This window comes from Corythoichthys intestinalis, chromosome 6 (genome assembly GCF_030265065.1).
Source record: "Corythoichthys intestinalis isolate RoL2023-P3 chromosome 6, ASM3026506v1, whole genome shotgun sequence".
Lineage (NCBI taxonomy): Eukaryota > Metazoa > Chordata > Actinopteri > Syngnathiformes > Syngnathidae > Corythoichthys > Corythoichthys intestinalis.
Genome location: NC_080400.1, coordinates 28,192,867 through 28,213,437, shown reverse-complemented (window position 1 = coordinate 28,213,437; position 20,571 = coordinate 28,192,867). Strand labels below are relative to the sequence as shown.

At 38.5% G+C, this 20,571-nt stretch overlaps 1 protein-coding gene across 1 annotated transcript; it reads left to right on the top strand.

Annotated features, from left to right (window-relative positions):
• The first annotated feature begins 479 nt into the window (after positions 1-479).
• Positions 480-18,128, top strand: map6b (microtubule-associated protein 6b). Its single transcript, XM_057839665.1, has 3 exons — positions 480-1,528; positions 12,129-12,345; positions 17,157-18,128. The coding sequence occupies exons 1-3, from the start codon at positions 885-887 to the stop codon at positions 17,343-17,345; spliced, it is 1,050 nt and encodes a 349-aa protein (XP_057695648.1). The 5' UTR covers positions 480-884; the 3' UTR covers positions 17,346-18,128.
• The last annotated feature ends 2,443 nt before the right edge of the window (positions 18,129-20,571 follow it).

Sequence of the window (20,571 nt, the reverse complement as noted above, 5' to 3'; positions counted from 1 at the left end):
ATGGCTTCTGATGGATTTTCAGTCACTCCCTGTTCATTTTGGGGCATTTTAGGGTAACTTCTTTTTTATTTTGGGGCTTTTTATGGGTCACATCCTGTTGATTTTGGGTTACAGATCAGGAAGTGACTCGGAATTAATAGGCAGAGACTCAAATTCAACTGGAAATGACCTGTAAATACCCTAAAACGAACAGAAAGTTAACTGTAAATGCCTCAAAAATCAAAAAGAGTGACTGTGAATTCTCTGGTTACGAACGAACGTTCATTCGCCTTTTCCGGTCTCAATGGATTGGGCGTCAAGCGCTGTCAATGGCAGCCAGAGTCAACTGAGACACTTATGGTGGAAGATTTTGGTAGCAACTTGTTGGATTCCTTTTTTTTCCCCTTTTAAACGTTGAGACCTTTTTAAAATGATATCTCGATTCTTGGCATGAGCATATCGATAACCTTTTGGGATGCAAAGTATCACGATATATCACCATGTCGATGTTTTGTCACACCCCTATTTCCTAGTAATCAAAAGTGATGGTACTTTACTACCAGCCCCTTCCAGTTGAAATCGAATGGACGTCTGGTGCTATCAATGTGAGTTGATGAGTTAAGCAAGCGCATGTTTCTGTCATTTGTGCTTGGATTATTTAAAATGAGGTGCTCCAAATTTTAATCATGAAAGGACCCTAAATTAAACGGGTTTTGGTGTCATTTTCTCCCTCTGCTGGTTTGAACATGCAGTTGCGTTCAGGTGCAAAACGTGGGTGGAGTCATCATCTTGACTCGTGCAGCCTCAGCACGTCCACCCATTGAACCCTCCGGCAGGCATCCTGCAGAAGCAAAGCAGGAAGAAAGCATAACCAACGAGTTGCCAACAACCGAGCCCGAAGCACTATGGCGTGGCCGTGCATCACGCGTGCTTGCTGCATCAACCGCTTCTGGAGCGAGCTGGACAAGGCGGATATCGCCGTGCCTCTCGTTTTCACCAAATACTCGGACGTCCAGCAGAAGCAGCCGAAACGGGCCCCTGCTGAGGGCCGGCCGGAGAGCCAACCGGAGGCCGCCAAGGCACCGCCCGCCGCCGCCTCGGACGCCTCCTCCTCCGTCATGCGGCAAGACTTTAAAGCATGGAAAGTGCGCCCGGAGCCCAGCTGTAAACCCAGGAATGAGTACCAACCCGCGGCCGGCCCTTTCATCCCGGAGACCCAGTACCAAAAGGACTATAAAGCGTGGCCCATCCCGAAGAAACACGACCACCCCTGGATCCCTAAAGCCGGCCTAGCACCTCCCACCGGTAGCAGCGGCAGCACCGCGGCAGCGGGGAAGATGGAGCTAGTGTCCGCCGAGATAGATAGCGGCGTGGAGAAGAGCGAGTTGGAGGAGAAGCTCCAGGAGAAGGAGGTGAAGGAGCCGGCCAAGAGGGACAAGTCCGCCGACAGGAAAGGCGAGGAGGCGCCTAGCGGAAAAGGCAGGGCGGCAGCCGACGCTCTCAACAGACACATTAAGCAGACCTTGACCGCTTCAAATAGTAGCTACAGGTAACGCAGAAACATCTTTTATCTTCTTTTGGAGTTCCTCGCCTTCAATGGAGAGGCTTAAAATCGACCAAATACAATATTTATCAATAACGTTGTACATATTTTAAGTCAGTGGATGTTCCATGAAGGGAATATGGCACCATCGATTCAAGTGTCATTAGTACTGTGCATGCATCCTTTAGAAATACATGTGTTAAAGCAACACTAGGTAACTTTTTTTTAAAAACCTTTTAGAAAATATTTTCATAACATTTGTGATAATATGTCGACTAACAACTACCGTAATTTTCAGACTTTAAGCCGCCACTTTTTTTCTTCGTTTCGAATCCTGCTGCTTCATATCTGTCAAGTTGTACAGTTTCGGAGTAATTTTTACAAATGAGCACTGATTTTTAAATGTGTACGCTGTACATTCAAAATCTGTATGTTTTTCGTGCGTTACGTTTTTTTCTCCGTTCTGATTTTGTCACTGTTTCGGCAACGAGACGATTAGTGCTGCAACGATTAATCAATTAACTCAAGTATTCGATTAGAAAAAAAATATTTGAATTGAATTTTATTGCTTCGTGTATTCATTTAATTAAAGTGGCGTTGTAATGGTTTATTTTGAAAGTGTTTGCATTTAGTTTTATTGATTAGGGTGGATACACTGCCCTCTGGTCTGCCTCATTTCACATGGCTGACTCCAACTGCTCCCTGTTAAGACCAACGTACGCTAAGTTTTTGTTTGAGCTAATGTTTTTAATGCGTTCATAATTTAGTTAATAGGCATATTACCCGTTTTCTTGTGGGAATATGTGTTTGAATCATTTGTTAAGAGCGTTGTAAAAAAAAAAAAAAAAGTTAGCATTTTATAGCATTTAAGCTAGCGGACTTTTGCTATGCATGTTAGACATCTGTTCTTTTGTTGTACATAGATTCTCATTTTTTTTTTGTTTTTTTATTCCGTTTGAGGTTCAGCTCAGGTATTTCAATTTTTCATGTTCCTTTTCCGATTACTCGATTAGTCGAACAAACTAGCTCATCGATTAATCGACTACTAAAATAATCGATAGCTGCAGCCCTAGAGACAATGCACCGAAACAGTCTGTAGCCACTTGCTCCCAAGAATCGCGCGTTGAGCTTAGCGTCTGCTTCTTCTGATCACGTGAACTTGCACTTACGTAGCATTTCATGACTTGCAGTTGACAAAATTGATACAAACGTAATAAAAATTTGGATGAACCAGCTCGTAAGAAAAGAAAAACTTGCCAACGGACGCCATCTACCAGAATGGGAGACACAAACTGGTGAATAGGCTGGATGAATAAAAGTGTCTTCGAAAGGACCACAGTATTAATTTTGCGTTCCGTATGGATTGAACATTAAAGTTTCAACATCAGGATTCTACGGTCTCAGAAAGCACTTCGACACAAAAGGTCTTAAAGATGCAGTCTGCAGAATGAAAAGCTACAAGCTTATCAATGAACAATTGTTACCGCAAAACAAAACCACATACTCGTTTTATCTGAAGAGGAAAATGAGGACAGGCTACCAGGATATGGCGGAAAACACAGACAAGACTAAAAAAGCAGTTTCTGCTCTTGCACCCCTCTTTAAAATAAGCTGCTGTATTTTAAGCCAAAAATAACAGTTGTTTTTAATATAACAATATGTCTATATGCTGCCATAGCAGATTCATGGCGCATTAAGCCCCTGAACTGTTTTTAATTTGTCCGTTTTACCCCGGAAACCACCGTTTACAGAGACGTCGCACAACCACTTTTGTTTAATCCCAGCCATAAAACGAAGGTAATTAATTAGATTTATTATTCAAATTTTTTTAGCTTAAAATCATTAATTGATGTCTAATATTTCTTTTAAAAAAGACTTAAAAATGATTCACTCTTATATTTTAAACTTTTAAACGAATTAAGTCACAATGAAAAAAATGGTGTCTGTAAAAAAAGTCACGGATATCTACAGTGCCTTGCAAAAGTATTCAGCCCCCTTGAATCTTGCAACCTTTCGCCACATTTCAGGCTTCAAACATAAAGATATGAAATTTAATTTTTTTGTCAAGAATCAACAACAAGTGGGACACAATCGTGAAGTGGAACAACATTTATTGGATAATTTAAACTTTTTTAACAAATAAAAAACTGAAAAGTGGGGCGTGTAATATTATTCGGCCCCTTTACTTTCAGTGCAGCAAACTCACTCCAGAAGTTCAGTGCGGATCTCTGAATGATCCAATGTTGTCCTAAATGACCGATGATGATAAATAGAATCCACCTATGTGTAATCAAGTCTCCGTATAAATGCACCTGCTCTGTGATAGTCTCAGGGTTCTGTTTAAAGTGCAGAGAGCATTATGAAAACCAAGGAACACACCAGGCAGGTCCGAGATACTGTTGTGGAGAAGTTTAAAGCCGGATTTGGATACAAAAAGATTTCCCAAGCTTTAAACATCTCAAGGAGCACTGTGAAAGCCATCATATTGAAATGGAAGGAGCATCAGACTGCTGCAAATCTACCAAGACCTGGCCGTCCTTCCAAACTTTCTTCTCAAACAAGGAGAAAACTGATCAGAGATGCAGCCAAGAGGCCCATGATCACTCTGGATGAACTGCAGAGATCTACAGCTGAGGTGGGAGAGTCTGTCCATAGGACAACAATCAGTCGTACACTGCACAAATCTGGCCTTTATGGAAGAGTGGCAAGAAGAAAGCCATTTCTCAAAGATATCCATAAAAAGTCTCGTTTAAAGTTTGCCACAAGCCACCTGGGAGACACACCAAACATGTGGAAGAAGGTGCTCTGGTCAGATGAAACCAAAATTGAACTTTTTGGCCACAATGCAAAACGATATGTTTGGCGTAAAAGCAACACAGCTCATCACCCTGAACACACCATCCCCACTGTCAAACATGGTGGTGGCAGCATCATGGTTTGGGCCTGCTTTTCTTCAGCAGGGACAGGGAAGATGGTTAAAATTGAAGGGAAGATGGATGCAGCCAAATACAGGAACATTCTGGAAGAAAACCTGTTGGTATCTGCACGAGACCTGAGACTGGGATGGAGATTTATCTTCCAACAGAACAATGATCCAAAACATAAAGCCAAATCTACAATGGAATGGTTAAAAAATAAACGTATCCAGGTGTTAGAATGGCCAAGTCAAAGTCCAGACCTGAATCCAATCGAGAATCTGTGGAAAGAGCTGAAGTCTGCTGTTCACAAACACTCTCTATCCAACCTCACTGAGCTCGAGCTGTTTTGCAAGGAAGAATGGGCAAGAATGTCAGTCTCTCGATGTGCAAAACTGATAGAAACATACCCCAAGCGACTTGCAGCTGTAATTGGAGCAAAAGGTGGCGCTACAAAGTGTTAACGCAAGGGGGCCGAATAATATTGCATGCCCCACTTTTCAGTTTTTTATTTGTTAAAAAAGTTTAAATTCGCCAATAAATTTTGTTCCACTTCACGATTGTGTCACACTTGTTGTTGATTCTTGACAAAAAATTTAAATTTTATATCTTTATGTTTGAAGCCTGAAATGTGGCGAAAGGTTGCAAGGTTCAAGGGGGCCGAATACTTTTGCAAGGCACTGTACCTCATAACGATCGCTTAATTGTATTTTTTTTTTTTTTGTTGTTACTGTCGTATTTTCCCCGATATGTTGGATGATAAATAATCAATCCAAACAAAGAAAAATTGAAAAATAACGTTTAAAAGGGTAAATATATGAAAAAGAAAATCTCGACCACACCTTGATGTCTGCGATTTCTGCATCGCGACCCTTGTTATGTTACCATGTTTCACCCATAAAATCCCCCCAAAAATCCAGCTGTGGCCATTCACAGCTGTGTCTTGACCCTCAGTGATATTTGCTACATGGACTTTTTGGATCGAAACAAGGTGAGTACGCGATAATATCTCATTAAAGTCGTAGCATCTGTAATTCTGCTCTCGCATGCTCTCACCTCCAGATTGGGTTTGCTGTTTATTTATTTATTTTTTTAATGCTCTCCTGTTCAAAATGTTTCTTCCCCCAGAAAATTGAGATTTTAAGCTTTCCAATGATGTATCACACATGCATATCGGACAATTTTGAAATTTGGGCAAATTGGGGTCTCACAGCGGAACTTTGAGTCAACTGAGTGTTTTCCGCCATATACAGAATAAACACTGGCCCGGCTTTCACTCGCTGGCGTGATGCCAACCCCTCAACTGATCTCGTCAGCCCTGACAAGTTCAGGGATGGTGGGTTAGCCACACGGTTGGTAACCGTTAGAGCTGGGAATCTTTGGGCACCTAACGATTCGATTACGATTCAGAGGCTCCGATTCGATTATAAAACGATTATTGATGCACCCCACTCCTTTTTTTTTTTTTTTTTTTTTTTAATTTGTTTTGTACATTAGTTCCAAAATTGTTCAAAAATCCTCTCAGGCTAAACCAAACTACTATTTCAATATCAAGTTAACATATAGCAGTAAACAAATATACAAAAATAACAGTAAATAAAAAAAACTCTAGTCCCCATTCTATATCAGCAGCTTTAAACTACTTTCAATTAATTTAATGTTGTGAATCAACCGTTAAAGTTGTTAAAATTGCTCCTGTTATTCCATAATTTCTCTTTTGTCTACTTTCAACATGTAAAAGTTTTAAAACTATTTTAAAGATAGATTCAAGTCAATATTTTACCGATTTAAGAGTATTTTAGATAAAAAGTTAATTAGGTTCGCTTGGAAGGTTCGCAACAACAGCCTTGCAGGGAAGTGTACTGCTTTAAGATGGCGGCCGTTACTAACGCCGCCCCCGTAACGATACCGAAGCTATAATGCATCTAGTTCTATATAAATGATATCTACCGTAACATAATGTGGGTTGTAGCAGCTTTTCGGCAGCAGTCAGGTATGTTGTTGTTTTTTTTTTTTTTATCTCGTGGCATGAGTTGAGCTAGAGCCGTGAGTTGAGCATTGGCGTTACCCGAGGGGCCGGGTAATGAGAAGCATGATGTTTAGCTACTCTCGCTCCGTCCCTAATTGCGTACCGAAGACCGCGCGGCGCGCTGAGTGTGTCGTACTTCTGCTTTACTTGGCATATTTCAACAATCGGAATTTGGATGTTTGTGAATCGTTCTCGAATCGTCCACGGCCGAATCGCGAATAATCTAAGAATCGGAAATTTTGCAGACCTCTAGTAACCGTCATATGCCATTGTTAAGCCACAAATAGATTAATTACCTTATTATTATTTGTCCTTTACACAGACGCTGGAAACAGAAATGTTGTTTTCTGCAGACAACCGAGGCATTGATTTTTGATTTATTGATGATTTTACGACACTGTTCAGGTGTGCGCTGGTCCTCATGGGAAACGCAGCACTGGTCCTCATGGTCTTCCTTAAAGCAAAACACTACCGCTTTTGCCCATCGGTGTCGCTAAAATCGACCAAACTGAAAAATTACAAAGTGTTGCTTTAACTGGTAATACTAGTTAATAATTTAATCCTTAATGAATGTTGATTTACACCTTATATGCCTTGGCAGTGGTTCTCAAACTTTTTATTCACAAATATGAACCCCTTATAGGACAGGTGACTGTTTTTGGTAATCAAAAACAAAAACTCCAAAAAGAACAAGTGTCTACATACATGGGCATCACATTTTTGGTCATGTAGCTCACAATATTAACATTTGCTATAGTGTGGCCTACATGACCGAAATTATATGGATGTTATGGCTCAATTATTATTATTATTATACATGTATTTATTATTAAAGGTGCACAATGTAGGATTTGCACTTTATTCATGAAATGGCCATATTTCAAAAGCTATTAAAGAAACATGTTTTTTGGGAATACGTCTAAAAAGGTTCTCAATGGTTAAACGGAGATTTTTCCATTAAAAAAAAAAACGATTTGCGCGTCGCAAATTTGTGTTTTGCTTCCGTGTTCATCATCAGCCAATTCAGTTTCCAGCATTTGTCCTAGCCTCACGATATCAGACGTTCCACCCAAGGGGAAAAATGCCTGATTTTCGTTAACAAACTTGATGGGGCATCCGGTTTCTGAGCCTTCAGCCAGCCCCTCCTTAGCTGAGTGTTTCCAGTATTCTGAGTATTTCCCTTTTTACATCGTGAGGCCTGTATTTTTTAGCAGTACACATAGAGTAGGTTGTCTGTACCAGTGAGTGGAAAATCTTGGATGGAAAATGGAAATCTCAGATTAAATTTTCAACTACCGTATTTTAAATTTTTATTTTTATTAGTATAGGTCGCACCTGAGTATAAGTTGCACCAGCCCAATGAAGAGGAAAAAAACATATATAAGTCGCACCGGAGTATAAATCGCATTTTCGCAGTCCTAACATGCTGAATAAGTGTACTGTCTGATAATGTTACATGATGCATGAACAACGAAATGCGAATATACTGTCCTCACCAGGACACTACGGCTCGGTCCTGGCTATACAGCGAGCTAAACTCCCAAATGACGATGATGGACATTCGTATAATTTGCTGACTTAATTTTGGCCGTTGTTATGATACCATCATTTGAAGAGTTAAACTAAAAATAGAAATAATACAAATCAATTTAATCCTCGATACCCAACAGGTTAGCATCAACGTAAATAAATGATAATTAGCGTCTATTATAGCAATGACACAAACAGTTAGCATGCGTTCGCTAGCATTAGCACATTGTTCAACAACCACACAACTGGCTCTAATTGTCCACTCGCGGGTGGAAAACGCACAACAACAACAGAAAAGATGATACACACAGGCGTTGCCTCTGTAGAGATATTTTTCAAGCATAAACAATGAACGTAGGTTCGCAGTCGTGTTTCTCTCTCTCTCTCTCTCGCCCTCGCCCACTCACTCAGACGCTGCGTAGCTGTCCGTCTTCTTCTGGCATGTGAGCGCTCTTCTTCGCATAAACAAGTGCGAGTGCGCCCCCACTTGGCCGTGAAAGCGCCACAAACTAAAAGCATGCATTTCAATATAAAAAAGTCAATTGCCAAAGGCAGAACGCGAACGTGGCCATAGCTATTAAGAATTATTCAGATAACTTCAGCATAAAGAACATGCTAACAAGTTTACCAAACCATTGGTGTCACTCCAAAACACCAAAATAACATGTGAAATGATATCATAATGTGCTAATAATTTCATGCATAAGTCGCTCCTGAATATAAGTCGCACCCCCAGTCAAACTATGAAAAAACTGCCGCTTATAGTCTGAAAAATACGGTAAGTATTCCGGATCTACAAAATTCATCAATTCAAACCAATTCTGTGTGTTTGCATGCTCATCTTGATCGAGGAAAGAGACCTGTTAACATGTTTTCCAACAGGTTATGGAAAATCACTGATCGCTAAATTCGCTATTCTCTTCGATTAAAATGAGTCTGCTGTTACCCATTTCCTCGTTGTCTCTGGTGATGACATTAATAATCACTAACTAACTAAAATCCACTCTGATCGTAGGCCCCAATAACACTCTAAAGTTCATTCCTCTTTGTTGTCGATATCTTCACGAGGGGGTGCTGGAGCCTATCCCAGCTAACTACGGATAGTCGGTGGGGCACACTCTTAATTGGTTGCCAATCGCAGCGCACAAGGAGAGAAACAACTATTCTTTCACACTTATACGCTGGGACAATTTGGTATGTTGAATCAGCCTAGCATTCATGTTTTGGGGATGTGGGAGGAATCCCACGCAGGCATATGGGGAACACGCAAACTTCAAACTGGAAGGCCGATGTCTGGAATTGAAACCTTGAGCACAGAACTTTGAGACGAATGTGCTATCCACTCCTCAACCCTGCCACTGCAGAGCATTCAGTGCTACTAATTTCTATTTGAATAAAATGTTGAAATAATCTGCCAGTTAAAAAAAAAAACAGTAAAATAAATAAAACCAGAAAGAATCGAGATTGAATGATAGAAAGAAAACATGTTTTTTTTGGGAGGGGTGTTAGTGAGGCAAGAATCTGTTTCATAGAAGACCACATTACAGCTTTTACCACCAAGATGCAAAATACTACTACTACTATTATACTGTGCAATATTTTCCAATAAAAAAGTGTAAACTGCCTAACCAATTTTCTTGTGACAGTAATGTTCCACTTTATATTACTTGGATGTTGTCGTCTGCACGTTTTCCTGTTACAAGACCCTTATGACCCCTGTAAGTGATATTTCCGTAAAGATAAGGCTAATGTATTGATTGGCCCTTCCCCCATCCCTGGGCTACCAAATCAATGCAGTGTGTTGCACAAATGAAGCAGTACAGTAATCTTGTGTGCTACGCTTTACAATCAGATTTTGAAGGGGTGGCTGAAGCTTCCTGCATTCGGATCCTAATGAACATGATGTAGGCCAAGAATGAATAATTCAATAAAATGCTGGGAGTTTGGTGGCATGGCGGTCATTGCATGATCTCTTTCAATTGAAGATGTGAATATGTCGTGATGAGCACTTCAACATTATTAAGTGGAAAGATTATCACGGCCAGGCTGGTGCACTTTACAAAGTGGATGGTCAATATGATTCTCATTAGCAAATTCATATTTATGCTGTAGTGCTTCATTAGTCTTTTGTCAGACTGGTAACAAAAATTAAAGTACAGTATATGCATTAGTTCAAATATATACAATGAGAGATTTTGGACCACTTTTAAGATCTTCACTATTTACCATGAGGAGTGTGATAATATATCGTAAAGGGGATATATCGCGATACTTTGTAGTCCAACGTTTATGGATATGCTCCCACCATGAATCGATATATCGTTTTCAGAAAGTGTGACTGTTGAAAAATATAAAAGGAACCAAAAGGTTGATACAAAAATCTTTCATTAGAATACTATAGTGCAGACGTTAGCGCACTGGCAGCCATTGACAGAGCTAGACATCCGGGTTATTTTGACTGGATTGGACGTCTAGCGGCGTCAATGGCACTAAAAATAGAGCATTCACAGCCAATCTTGTGAGCATTTACAGGTCACTTCCTGTTCATTTTTAGGGCATTTACAGGTTACTCCCTTTTGATTTTGAGTCACTTCTCATTAATTTGAGCCTGGACGTTCTTGAGTAACTTCTTTTTCAGTAACCGAAAAGCAACAGAAAATGTCGTGATATGGCCCAGAATTAAATCGTGGCCTGGCATTAGCTGTTCATTCGCCCCCATCCTCCCAGTTCAAATGGATTGTCAACTAGTGATGAGCTGATTCGAATTCACAGCAAAGGGATGAAAATTGTTTGTTTATCTGTTTATTAGTTGTTTTGGAGAATATCCTTGAATGATTTCTGACCCACAAATCCATAACTGTTGTATTGCCATTAGGGGTGTGCCATCTTAGGCACCCCACGATTCGATTCGATTACGATTCAGGGCGCTACGATTCAACTACTGAACGATGATCACGGTATTGACGATGATCGCGGTTATCGCTGTATCGTACATTGCTAATTAATACAGTAGCCAAACAAATTTATGTCCATTATTTATTTAAAATATCCTAATGATTCAAGAGGAGCGATGGAACCATACCCATACAACAAAAGCTGCCCTTAAACTGCTTTATTTATTTATTTATTTTTTTACAAGAAAGTGCAAAAACAGTAACCATTTTAAAGGGAGTACTTATTTCTCTCAACAAAACAATAAATTTTACAGAGGTGGAATGAATTCCACATTTTCTGGAAACAAAGTGTCTTTAGAAAGACTTCTTTTAACCAATATACTTTGTTTTCAGATATTTCTGTACTATTTTGCATGTTTGTAGTGTACCGCTGTACTTAATCATGGTTTTACACGTTCTGCATATGAAATACACGTTAGCGAACTACTGCGGCTATCGATCATTTAGACAATTGATTAATCTATTGATTAGTTAGTTTGAATAATTGAGTAATCAGATTACAAACATTTAATGCCTTGCAGAATAAATTTTATTAGATGTACAACGAAAGAAACACGTGTTTATGCTTGCAATAATATTTATTTTGGCTTGCTATGATTACACTTTGAGTGTTTGTTAAACAGGAATTGCACTTTTATTTAAAAAAATAAGATGCATGAGAATAGCTTCAAATGGTATAAAGAATACATAAATGAGGATCTAAGGACAACAAAACAATCGAAAACAAAACAAACTTGCATATCAAGGGTCCGCCAGCTTAAATGCTATGCTTAGGTTTAATTTTTTATTTTTTTACACAGTTCTTCACAAATCGTTCAAACACACTTCTAAACTAAATCACGAATGCATAAACAAACATATAAGCTCAAACAAAACCTTACAACCTTGTGTTGGCCATAAAAGGGGAGCAGTTGGATTCAGCTGTCAGACGAGTTATGTCATATTCACTCTTGCCACTCGAGTTCAGTGTTTCCACCCAATGCAATTAAACTAAATGCAAACACTTTCAAAATAAACCTTTACTACGCCACTCTAATTAAACAAATCCCCAAAGCAGCAAAATTTTATTCAAAGTTTTTTTTTTCTATTTGAATTACTCGAATTAATCAATTAGTCGTTGCAGCACTAGTGTCGATGAGTCTATAAAGCAAATAAACATGGTGTCGCATGTCTCGTAGATCTGAGTTCAAAGCCTATAAGGACGTGAAACCAGTCAAGCCCATTAAGGCACCGTCCCAGTACAAGCCTCCGGCCGAAAACGAGAGCAATTTGGAAACCAGCTACAGCGCCACCTTCAGGGGTGAGCAGGTCAAGGCCCAGCCGGCCGACAACAAGCTGCTGGAGCGCAGGCGGATACGCAGCCTGTATAGCGAGCCTGCCAAGGAGACCCACAAGGTGAGTGCATGCACGCTCTGATAGCAAGACATTTTACACTCAGTAATGTACTGATATCGTCACATTATAAGGGACAGCTGCACTATATGATCCAGTACAAGAGCTCAATGAAAAAAATGATTTTCCAAAGATACGGTACGTTTATAGTGGTGGTGGTTACCAAAATTATAACTAAAAATAATGCTGTAAATAATAATAATAATACTAGTAAAAACAAAAATGAAATTTCATGCTTGTAAAAAGGACCTTACATCAAGTTAAACTACAAAGACAATTATCTTTATGGAAATACTCTAGTTCTGTCCAAGTAATAATATGAAGCAATTTTATAGTGTTTTAGGTGAATGCAGTATATTCAGTTTCTATTTTTCGCATTGAATACTAAATGTTCAGGTGTTTATTTCCACTTTTGTTAAAATTGCAATATGATGAAGTGCCACTTTATTAGACCACTTTATTAGGTACACCTGTCCAACTGCTCGTTAACACTTAATTTATAATCAGCCAATCACATGGCGGCAACTCAGTGCATTTAGGCATGGTTTAAGACAATCTCCTGCAGTTCAAACCGAGCATCAGCATGGGGAAGAAAGGTGATTTGAGTGACTTTGAACGTGGCATGGTTGTTGGTGCCAGAAGGGCTGGTCTGAGTATTTCAGAAACTGCTGATCTACTGGGATTTTCACGCACAACCATCTCTAGGGTTTACAGAGAATGGTCCGAAAAAGAAAAAATCTCCAGTGAGCGGCAGTTCTGTGGGCGGAAATGCCTTGTTGATGCCAGAGGTCAGAGGAGAATGGCCAGACTGGTTCAAGCTGATAGAAAGGCAACAGTGACTCCAATAACCACCCGTTACAACCAAGGTAGGCAGAAGAGCATCTCTGAACGCACAGTACGTCTAACTTTGAGGCAGATGGGCTACAGCAGCAGAAGACCACGCCGGGTGCCACTACTTTCAGCTAAGAATAGGAAACTGAGGCTACAATTTGCACAAGCTCATCGAAATTGGACAATAGAAGATTGGAAAAACGTTGCCTGGTCTGATTAGTCTCGATTTCTGCTGCGACATTCGGATGGTAGGGTCAGAATTTGGCGTCAACAACATGAAAGCATGGATCCATCCTGCCTTGTATCAACGGTTCAGGCTGGTGGTGGTGGTCTAATGGTGTGGAGAGTATTTTCTTGGCACTCTTTGGGCCCCTTGGTACCAATTGAGCATCGTTGGAACGCCACAGCCTACCTGAGTATTGTTACTGACCATGTCCATCCCTTTATGACCACAATGTGCCCAACTTCTGATGGCTACCTTAAACAGGATAATGTCATAAAGCTGGAATCATCTCAGACTGTTTTTTTGAACATGACAATGAGTTCACTGTACTCAAATGGCCTCCACAGTCACCAGATCTCAATCCAATAGAGCATCTTTGGGATGTGGTGGAACGGGAGATCCGCATCATGGATGTGCAGCTGACAAATCTGCACCAACTGTGTGATGCCATCATGTCAATATGGACCAAACTCTCTGAGGAATGCTTCCAGCACCTTGTTGAATCTATGCCACGAAGAATTGAGGCAGTTCTTGAAGGCAAAAGGGGGTCCAACCCGTTACTAGCATGGTGTACCTAATAAAGTGGCCCGTAAGTGTAATGCATAAACCATGAAGTGGGTGCAACTAGCGAGTGCAGTTTCTAATCTTTTGATTCTGAGAATGATTGTTGAAAAATTATGAGAAGTAACATGAGAGTAACATTTCCGAATATTTATTGATACCATATACAATATTTTTATGGCTTTACTTGGTTTTTCTTTCCACTTTTACCTCACTGTGGCGACTGTTGTTGGGGCAAGCCAAAACTGGCAACACTAAAATTTATTTCTTAGTATATTTTTCATGACTTTTGGATTTCATTGACATTTGACACTTTTTGCTCCATTTCCCAGTGAATATATAGCTTTTGTGCTTTTAATGGAAAAGTATTCAATAAAATTAGCATTTAGTATCGTGTTGCTTCATTTGAATTTTTTTGTTCCCACCCATAATAGGACCAATTGTCCCATATTGTGTTGTGTGCACGTGTGCGTGTTTGTGTGTCAACATGTGTTCATGTAGCCCCTCCCTCTCTCATTCTCATAGGACGAGTCAGAGGCAAAGAGCATCTCTGTTGTAAATCTGCTGTAGTCAGGTGTGTTTCCATTAAAAAAGCATGGAGGCCCACCTCAGACTACACACACACGCACACCCAAACACACACACATAATCCCATTCATTAGTACCACATTATTATTATTATTAGTATTATTATTAGGGATGTCCCGATCCGATCGCTTGATCGGAAATCAGGCCGATCGCGCCATTTTCCAGAGGAGCTGAATTGTGTGAAAGGATCGTGTTTTTATTTTTAAAAATGTATTTGTTTTTCTGCTTCATGCTCGTACAGCACTACAGCCTCTCACCCTCCCTCCTGCTAAGCAGTGCTGCCAAACTGTCCAGCTTGCATTTGGTACTTAAAGTTAAAAATGATTGACAGATTTGTAACTTTGATCTTGCCAAAGAATCTTGTTTTAAAATAATTCATGTTATGACGGTGGGCCGATGGGACAGTAACATGTTTGGAACCTTTGTTTTTTTTTTCGGTATCAGATCTGGAGATTCTCAAAATCAAGTGATTCGGGTGCAAAAATATGCGATCGGGACATCCCTAATTATTATTGAATAGCCTCTCTTCACTGGTTGCTTGTCCCACCTCATTTTTTATTAACCTGTCAATCAACCATGAAAGTTTTTCGGATTAATTCTACAAATGCGTGATTGTAGAAGAAAGACAAATGAATCCACACTAAATTTGAGGCATGTCACTGGGCTTCTTTGGTGGAAGAGGTTTTGACCAACTATTCAATCACAGATTGACAGAATTTCCAGCCAAAGATTTATGCCACATCACATCTATGGATTATGAGGTCGTAATTATTGTTTTTCTTCAGGATTTATAGTGGTTTGCACTAAACAAATTAACCGTTGACCAACATTCATAGCATGCTAATGTCAGCATATCATTATCACAGGATTCATAACAGGAGAAGCAGTAGTAATTGTTGTTTTATTATAGATGATATTAACAATACAATGCCAATGTAACACTTTCAGTGCCATTGATGAACGTTTTTTTCCAATTACATGGCTCTTTTGACAACCAGGTCTAGGACTAGCCCTGGGCGATGAATTGATTATACAAATTCATTTGATTTTTGTTTTTTTTTTGCAAAAGATTTTAAGAATAATTACCGGTAATTTGAGTTTTGTTGTTGTTGTTGTTTGCCTAAAAATGAAATATGGCAACCAGTTCTATAGAATAGACTCTTCCATGAGAAAGAGTTTTTTGGTTTTTTAGAGTTATCCCATATTATTGGGTAGCCGTTAGTAATGGCCGATAATAGCATTTAAAGTGACATCGGATAATATCGACGTTGATTTTTCATTATCGGTTTAGGGCTAACATGCGTTGCCGTGAAAGTGAATGTAGAAGCCTTTTCCCTTTGTAAAAGGGCTGGTCACAGCTTATCACAGCGGTTATGCTGGTTGACCATTAGATGTCGCCAAACTAAAATGCTTGGGATTTGTTATGAGTTTATAATTTGCATTCATGGTGCAAAAATTAAATGAACAATAAATGAAATAGAAATTGATTGAAAAATAATGAACTATAAACATATAACTACTGTGTTACTAGAAAGAAATAGTCACTAAGAAAACTAGAAAAGTAAAATACAAAAATCTGTGCAAAATAAAGGGGGACGGTGGGGGGGTATATTACATTATATTTAATGAGTTTTTCAATTCACAGTACAGTGGTACCTCTACTTAAGAACTTCCTTTAACGGGGAAAATATTGCCTCTTGTTACGAAACAAATTTCAGGATAAGAAAGGCAAAAATATAGTATGGCTGGTATATGCAGCTTCTAGAGTTGACTAAATGTGACAAAGTTACAGCTGCTCTTCAATTGGCTATTGCGTAGCATTCCTGGCATTCAATTGGCTAAGAGGGACCTCCACTGCATGTGTGTATCCCAGCGTCCTCTTCATTCGCCCCTCGTGTTCCGATAGCTTTACATGAGTGAATTAACTTTTATTCTTTAATTTACTCTATCTTTGTTTCTTTTTTCATTATTCACAACTCAGATTTTATGTTTATTCTGCAATATTCTAATTGTAATTTATGTTTGTTACATGTTTTGATTCATTTTTATGCATTATCAAGTTAAGAAACTACTTCCAGAACCAATTCATTTTGTAAGTAGAGGTACAGTACCACTGTATTTACGTTACTTTTGTTCTTTTAACTTTTTTTTTTTTTTTAATTCTTCTGAGCGTTCTCTGTCATTTTTTTTCTTAATTTCTCCTTAAACAAATATTGAAAAAATATGACTTTAGTGCCTTTTGATGTCTTTATATTGCAGTACTGGGAAAAAAAAGTTAAAATGAAAATCTAATTGTTGTAATTTTGCCGCATTGAGAGGTGTAATGAACAGCCGGTGGGAACAAAAAGTCTACACACCCTGTAGAAAGATGGCATTAGAACATGGATGTTTAGACATTTTATATGCACTGTAAGAGAGTGTAAAAGCTGATCATGGCACTTCCTTTCACCCCAGAAAAAAGCACAAAACCTTTTTTGTGCTCTTTAATTCTTCCCATTCCACTAACCCCCATTAACACTTATAGGACACCTTAAGGAAACGCATGCTCTGACTTTAGCATCAACCCAACTAACCCATTTTTATTTACCATCTTCCTGTATTTCCCTGGCAGGCGGACAAGCCGGCGTCTCGCGTCAGGCCGAAGAAAGCGACAACGACCAAGACGGTGAAGAAAGCCAAGGAGAACAAGGAAAAGAAGCTGCTCGCCGCTTCCGCCAAAAAGAAAGAAGAAGAAGCGGAGGCGGGCGTCACCAAGAAGAACAAAGAGCTCAGCAATAGACTGGCCGAAGCCAAACAGTAATTTTGCCACGTGTTTAAACACTCGCTTCACTTTCCTCATTTGCGTCTAATGTTAATCTTTGACAGTTTGTGCGTGTGAAAAATGGAGTGTGTGTCCACAAAGCTGCTTTATATGATTATTATCATTTTTCAAGCACCTAATTTGCACAATAGAGCCATGGTTACTGTATGTGTGCTGTACATGTACAAAGGGGTATTTTGACACTTCAACTTCACATCTGATGATTGTAAAAAAAACAAAAGAAAAATATACAACTCATTTTGTGCAGGGGGAAAAAGGGGGCGATTTCCTCTTTGCAGTGCCTCGGCTGTTTTTTTCAGTAGAAGGCTGATCTCCAGTTTCATCCGTTTTGTTGCTAAGAAACCAAATCAATTGGAGTTAATTTCCCTGGAGCTCGCATGCAAGCCCCACCCCCAATATTCAGTATGCATTTTAGCTTGTAAATTGAGCTTTTAAGGGTCCATATATGCTATGCTCTTTGAAATATATGCATGTCTAGTAGTAAATGATAGTCTAGTAGTGGCTGTTTAAGCTATGAAGTAAACACACCAGCAAGGTGGTTCTTGTTGCAAATTTACTGTTACACTAATAACAATAATGTAGTTTGTAAGGTCTTGTGTCTTCTACACACAAGGACAAAAATTTACACTTTAAGTGGGAGTCTTAGGGGTCACACTGGAAAGAAAATGACAACATTTTTACAAGAAAGAATCTAATAATGCAAGAAAAAAAATGTCATTATGTCAGGAAAATGTCATAAAATTGGAGAGAAAAGGCTTTTTTTTTTTTTTTAATTAACAAGGATAAAGTAGTAGTATCACATATTTAATATGGCAAAAAAGTTATGATTTTATATTCTCAATCTTTTCATATTCTTAGAGAAAAATATTTAATTCATGCAAATACTAACTTGCTTTTTACAACATTTCAATCTAATTTTACAAGAATCAAGCCCAACGCTTGAAAGGAAAACAAATATGTGAATAAATCTAGTGATGCAACAAATGTAATATGAATAAAAATATAATATTAGGATCTCTTTTTCTCATATAACTCAAATGCCCTTTTTCTTTCCAGTGTCTAACTAAAGCTCCTTCACATGTCCGGTAGCTCTCGCCAGCATTCCAGCATTAACTAACGTGCACTCTCTGCTTTTAAGCACACTACAGTACCTGATTGTGTGTATGCGTGTATGTGTGTGTGCCACCTTCACCACTAACAAGACAACAAAGTGCCACGCAGTCCACACTCTGGTGCTGAACGCTGCCATCTTTTTTTTTTTTTTTTCAATTATTATTATGGGCAAGCGGTGCCATCTTGTCATCACGTTGAAGAAACACAACAAAAGAAATGGATGCAGATGATGATGCGTTTGGTGTGATCTTTTCAGTGTGCGCGTGTGTGCTTTTCAGCTTGTTCGAAATGAATTCGGATTAAAGAACAAAAAGTGAACATAAAGATTGTAATCGTGTTTTTTTTCCCCCCTAACTTTTATTCTCCATGGGAAAAATGATACACTATAAAAATAATCAAGTTTGATCAGGGTTATCGCATGATTTAGTAAACAGTTGAAATTTACTTTGACTGTTTTGAAGGATTTATTTTCATGCTCATGTAAACATACCGTTTGTCAAGGGCATAGGTTTGCATAGGGACAGTGGGGACATAACACTACCAACTTTTCAGGATGCTGAAATTGTCCCCACCGACTTTTAAGTAACCTTATTTGCATTATATAATGACTTCAGTTATATAGGTCTTTTAGATTGTCTTCCCATATGTTGTAAGGATAGAACTGACCCCAACATTATCGAATGATTTACTTTCATTATGTTTAGACTTACATTGACCCCTTCTCACTTGCTGAATGTGCCAGTTCATTTTTTCCCTCAAACACACGTTTGATTGGCTGATGAACTGAGTCACCCCACACACTCACATTCACAGCACGACAGAAATACAACATGCCGCCTCCTCCGCCCCCTTCGAAGATGAGGGATATTAGAAGTTTTTTTTCCGCCAGCAGCCACTGTAAGTAATATAAAAAGACGTCAATGTTGTGGAGGTAGGGAACATCCCACTAATTTTGCTACTGAAAGTCCGACCTGCATCAGAGTTAGCGTAACATTAATCTGTGAATTTTTCAAACTCGTGGAGGAAGCTGCTTTGAAAGAAGTATCCTCCTGTAATTTTTGTACTGTCAACGTTAATTAAACTCTAAAAAATGTAGTGAACTAAGGTTTACCCACTTTTCCCCAGAGTTCATTTTTATTTTATTCATGTGGTCTTAAAGCAGCCCAAAGGAGCTGTCATTTTTTTGTTGAGTTTGGCTTCGCTTGTGGACAAAAGAAGTAGTGTCTTACCAGAAGGAAGGCTCAATTTTTATGTATTTATGTTGTTCCCTTACTAAGAAGTGTTTTTGTGGTCTTTGATTTACTGAGACAGACAATTTTGAGTAGTCTTAAAACAAACGTTTTTTTTTTTTTTTTTTTTCAGTATTCCTGGATAGTTGAAAGATGATTAACAAGTTTGTTTTTCTTGTGTATTTTAATATAATTTATGTTCAAATATTGCAAATTAAAATTTGCTAATAAAATCCAGACATTTATTCTTGAAGTTTTAAAATTTTCTTTAGATGTTTTTGAAAACAAAGGTTTACATTGAATGGTGTATCACCTGAACCAATACATATGCACTGCAAAAAAACACCTCCTTAAAACGGAGGGGGAAAAAAATGTAAATTCCCTTGTTTATACTATAAATCTAGAAATATGTGAAATTATTTGCCAGTGCTTCAAGTAAATTTACTCAGATTTCTTGAAATATGAAAAATAACTAGCTGAAAATAACTTTTAACAGACTTATTCAAGCAAAATGTTTGTATCTTTAATCTTAAAAAAAAAAAAAAAAAACTTGTTCGAAATGTTCTGAATGAAAAAATGGATATTGTTCATAATTTGAAAGCAGTTTTTTCTTGATTTAGGTGAAAAATGACCAACATTTAGATGTATGGGGTTAATAAAAACATATATTCACTTAAAGTAAGTGGAATAATCTGACGCATTAATCTGTTAACTAGCCTTTTACACTCAAAACAAGATGGAGAAAATTTTATTTGACTACATTTAAGAAAAAATATCAGATTAAGATGTTATAAATTTGCAGTGTGAAAGTTTATATAAATCAATACAAATTTATTTTACATTAATCATTTAGCCTACCAATT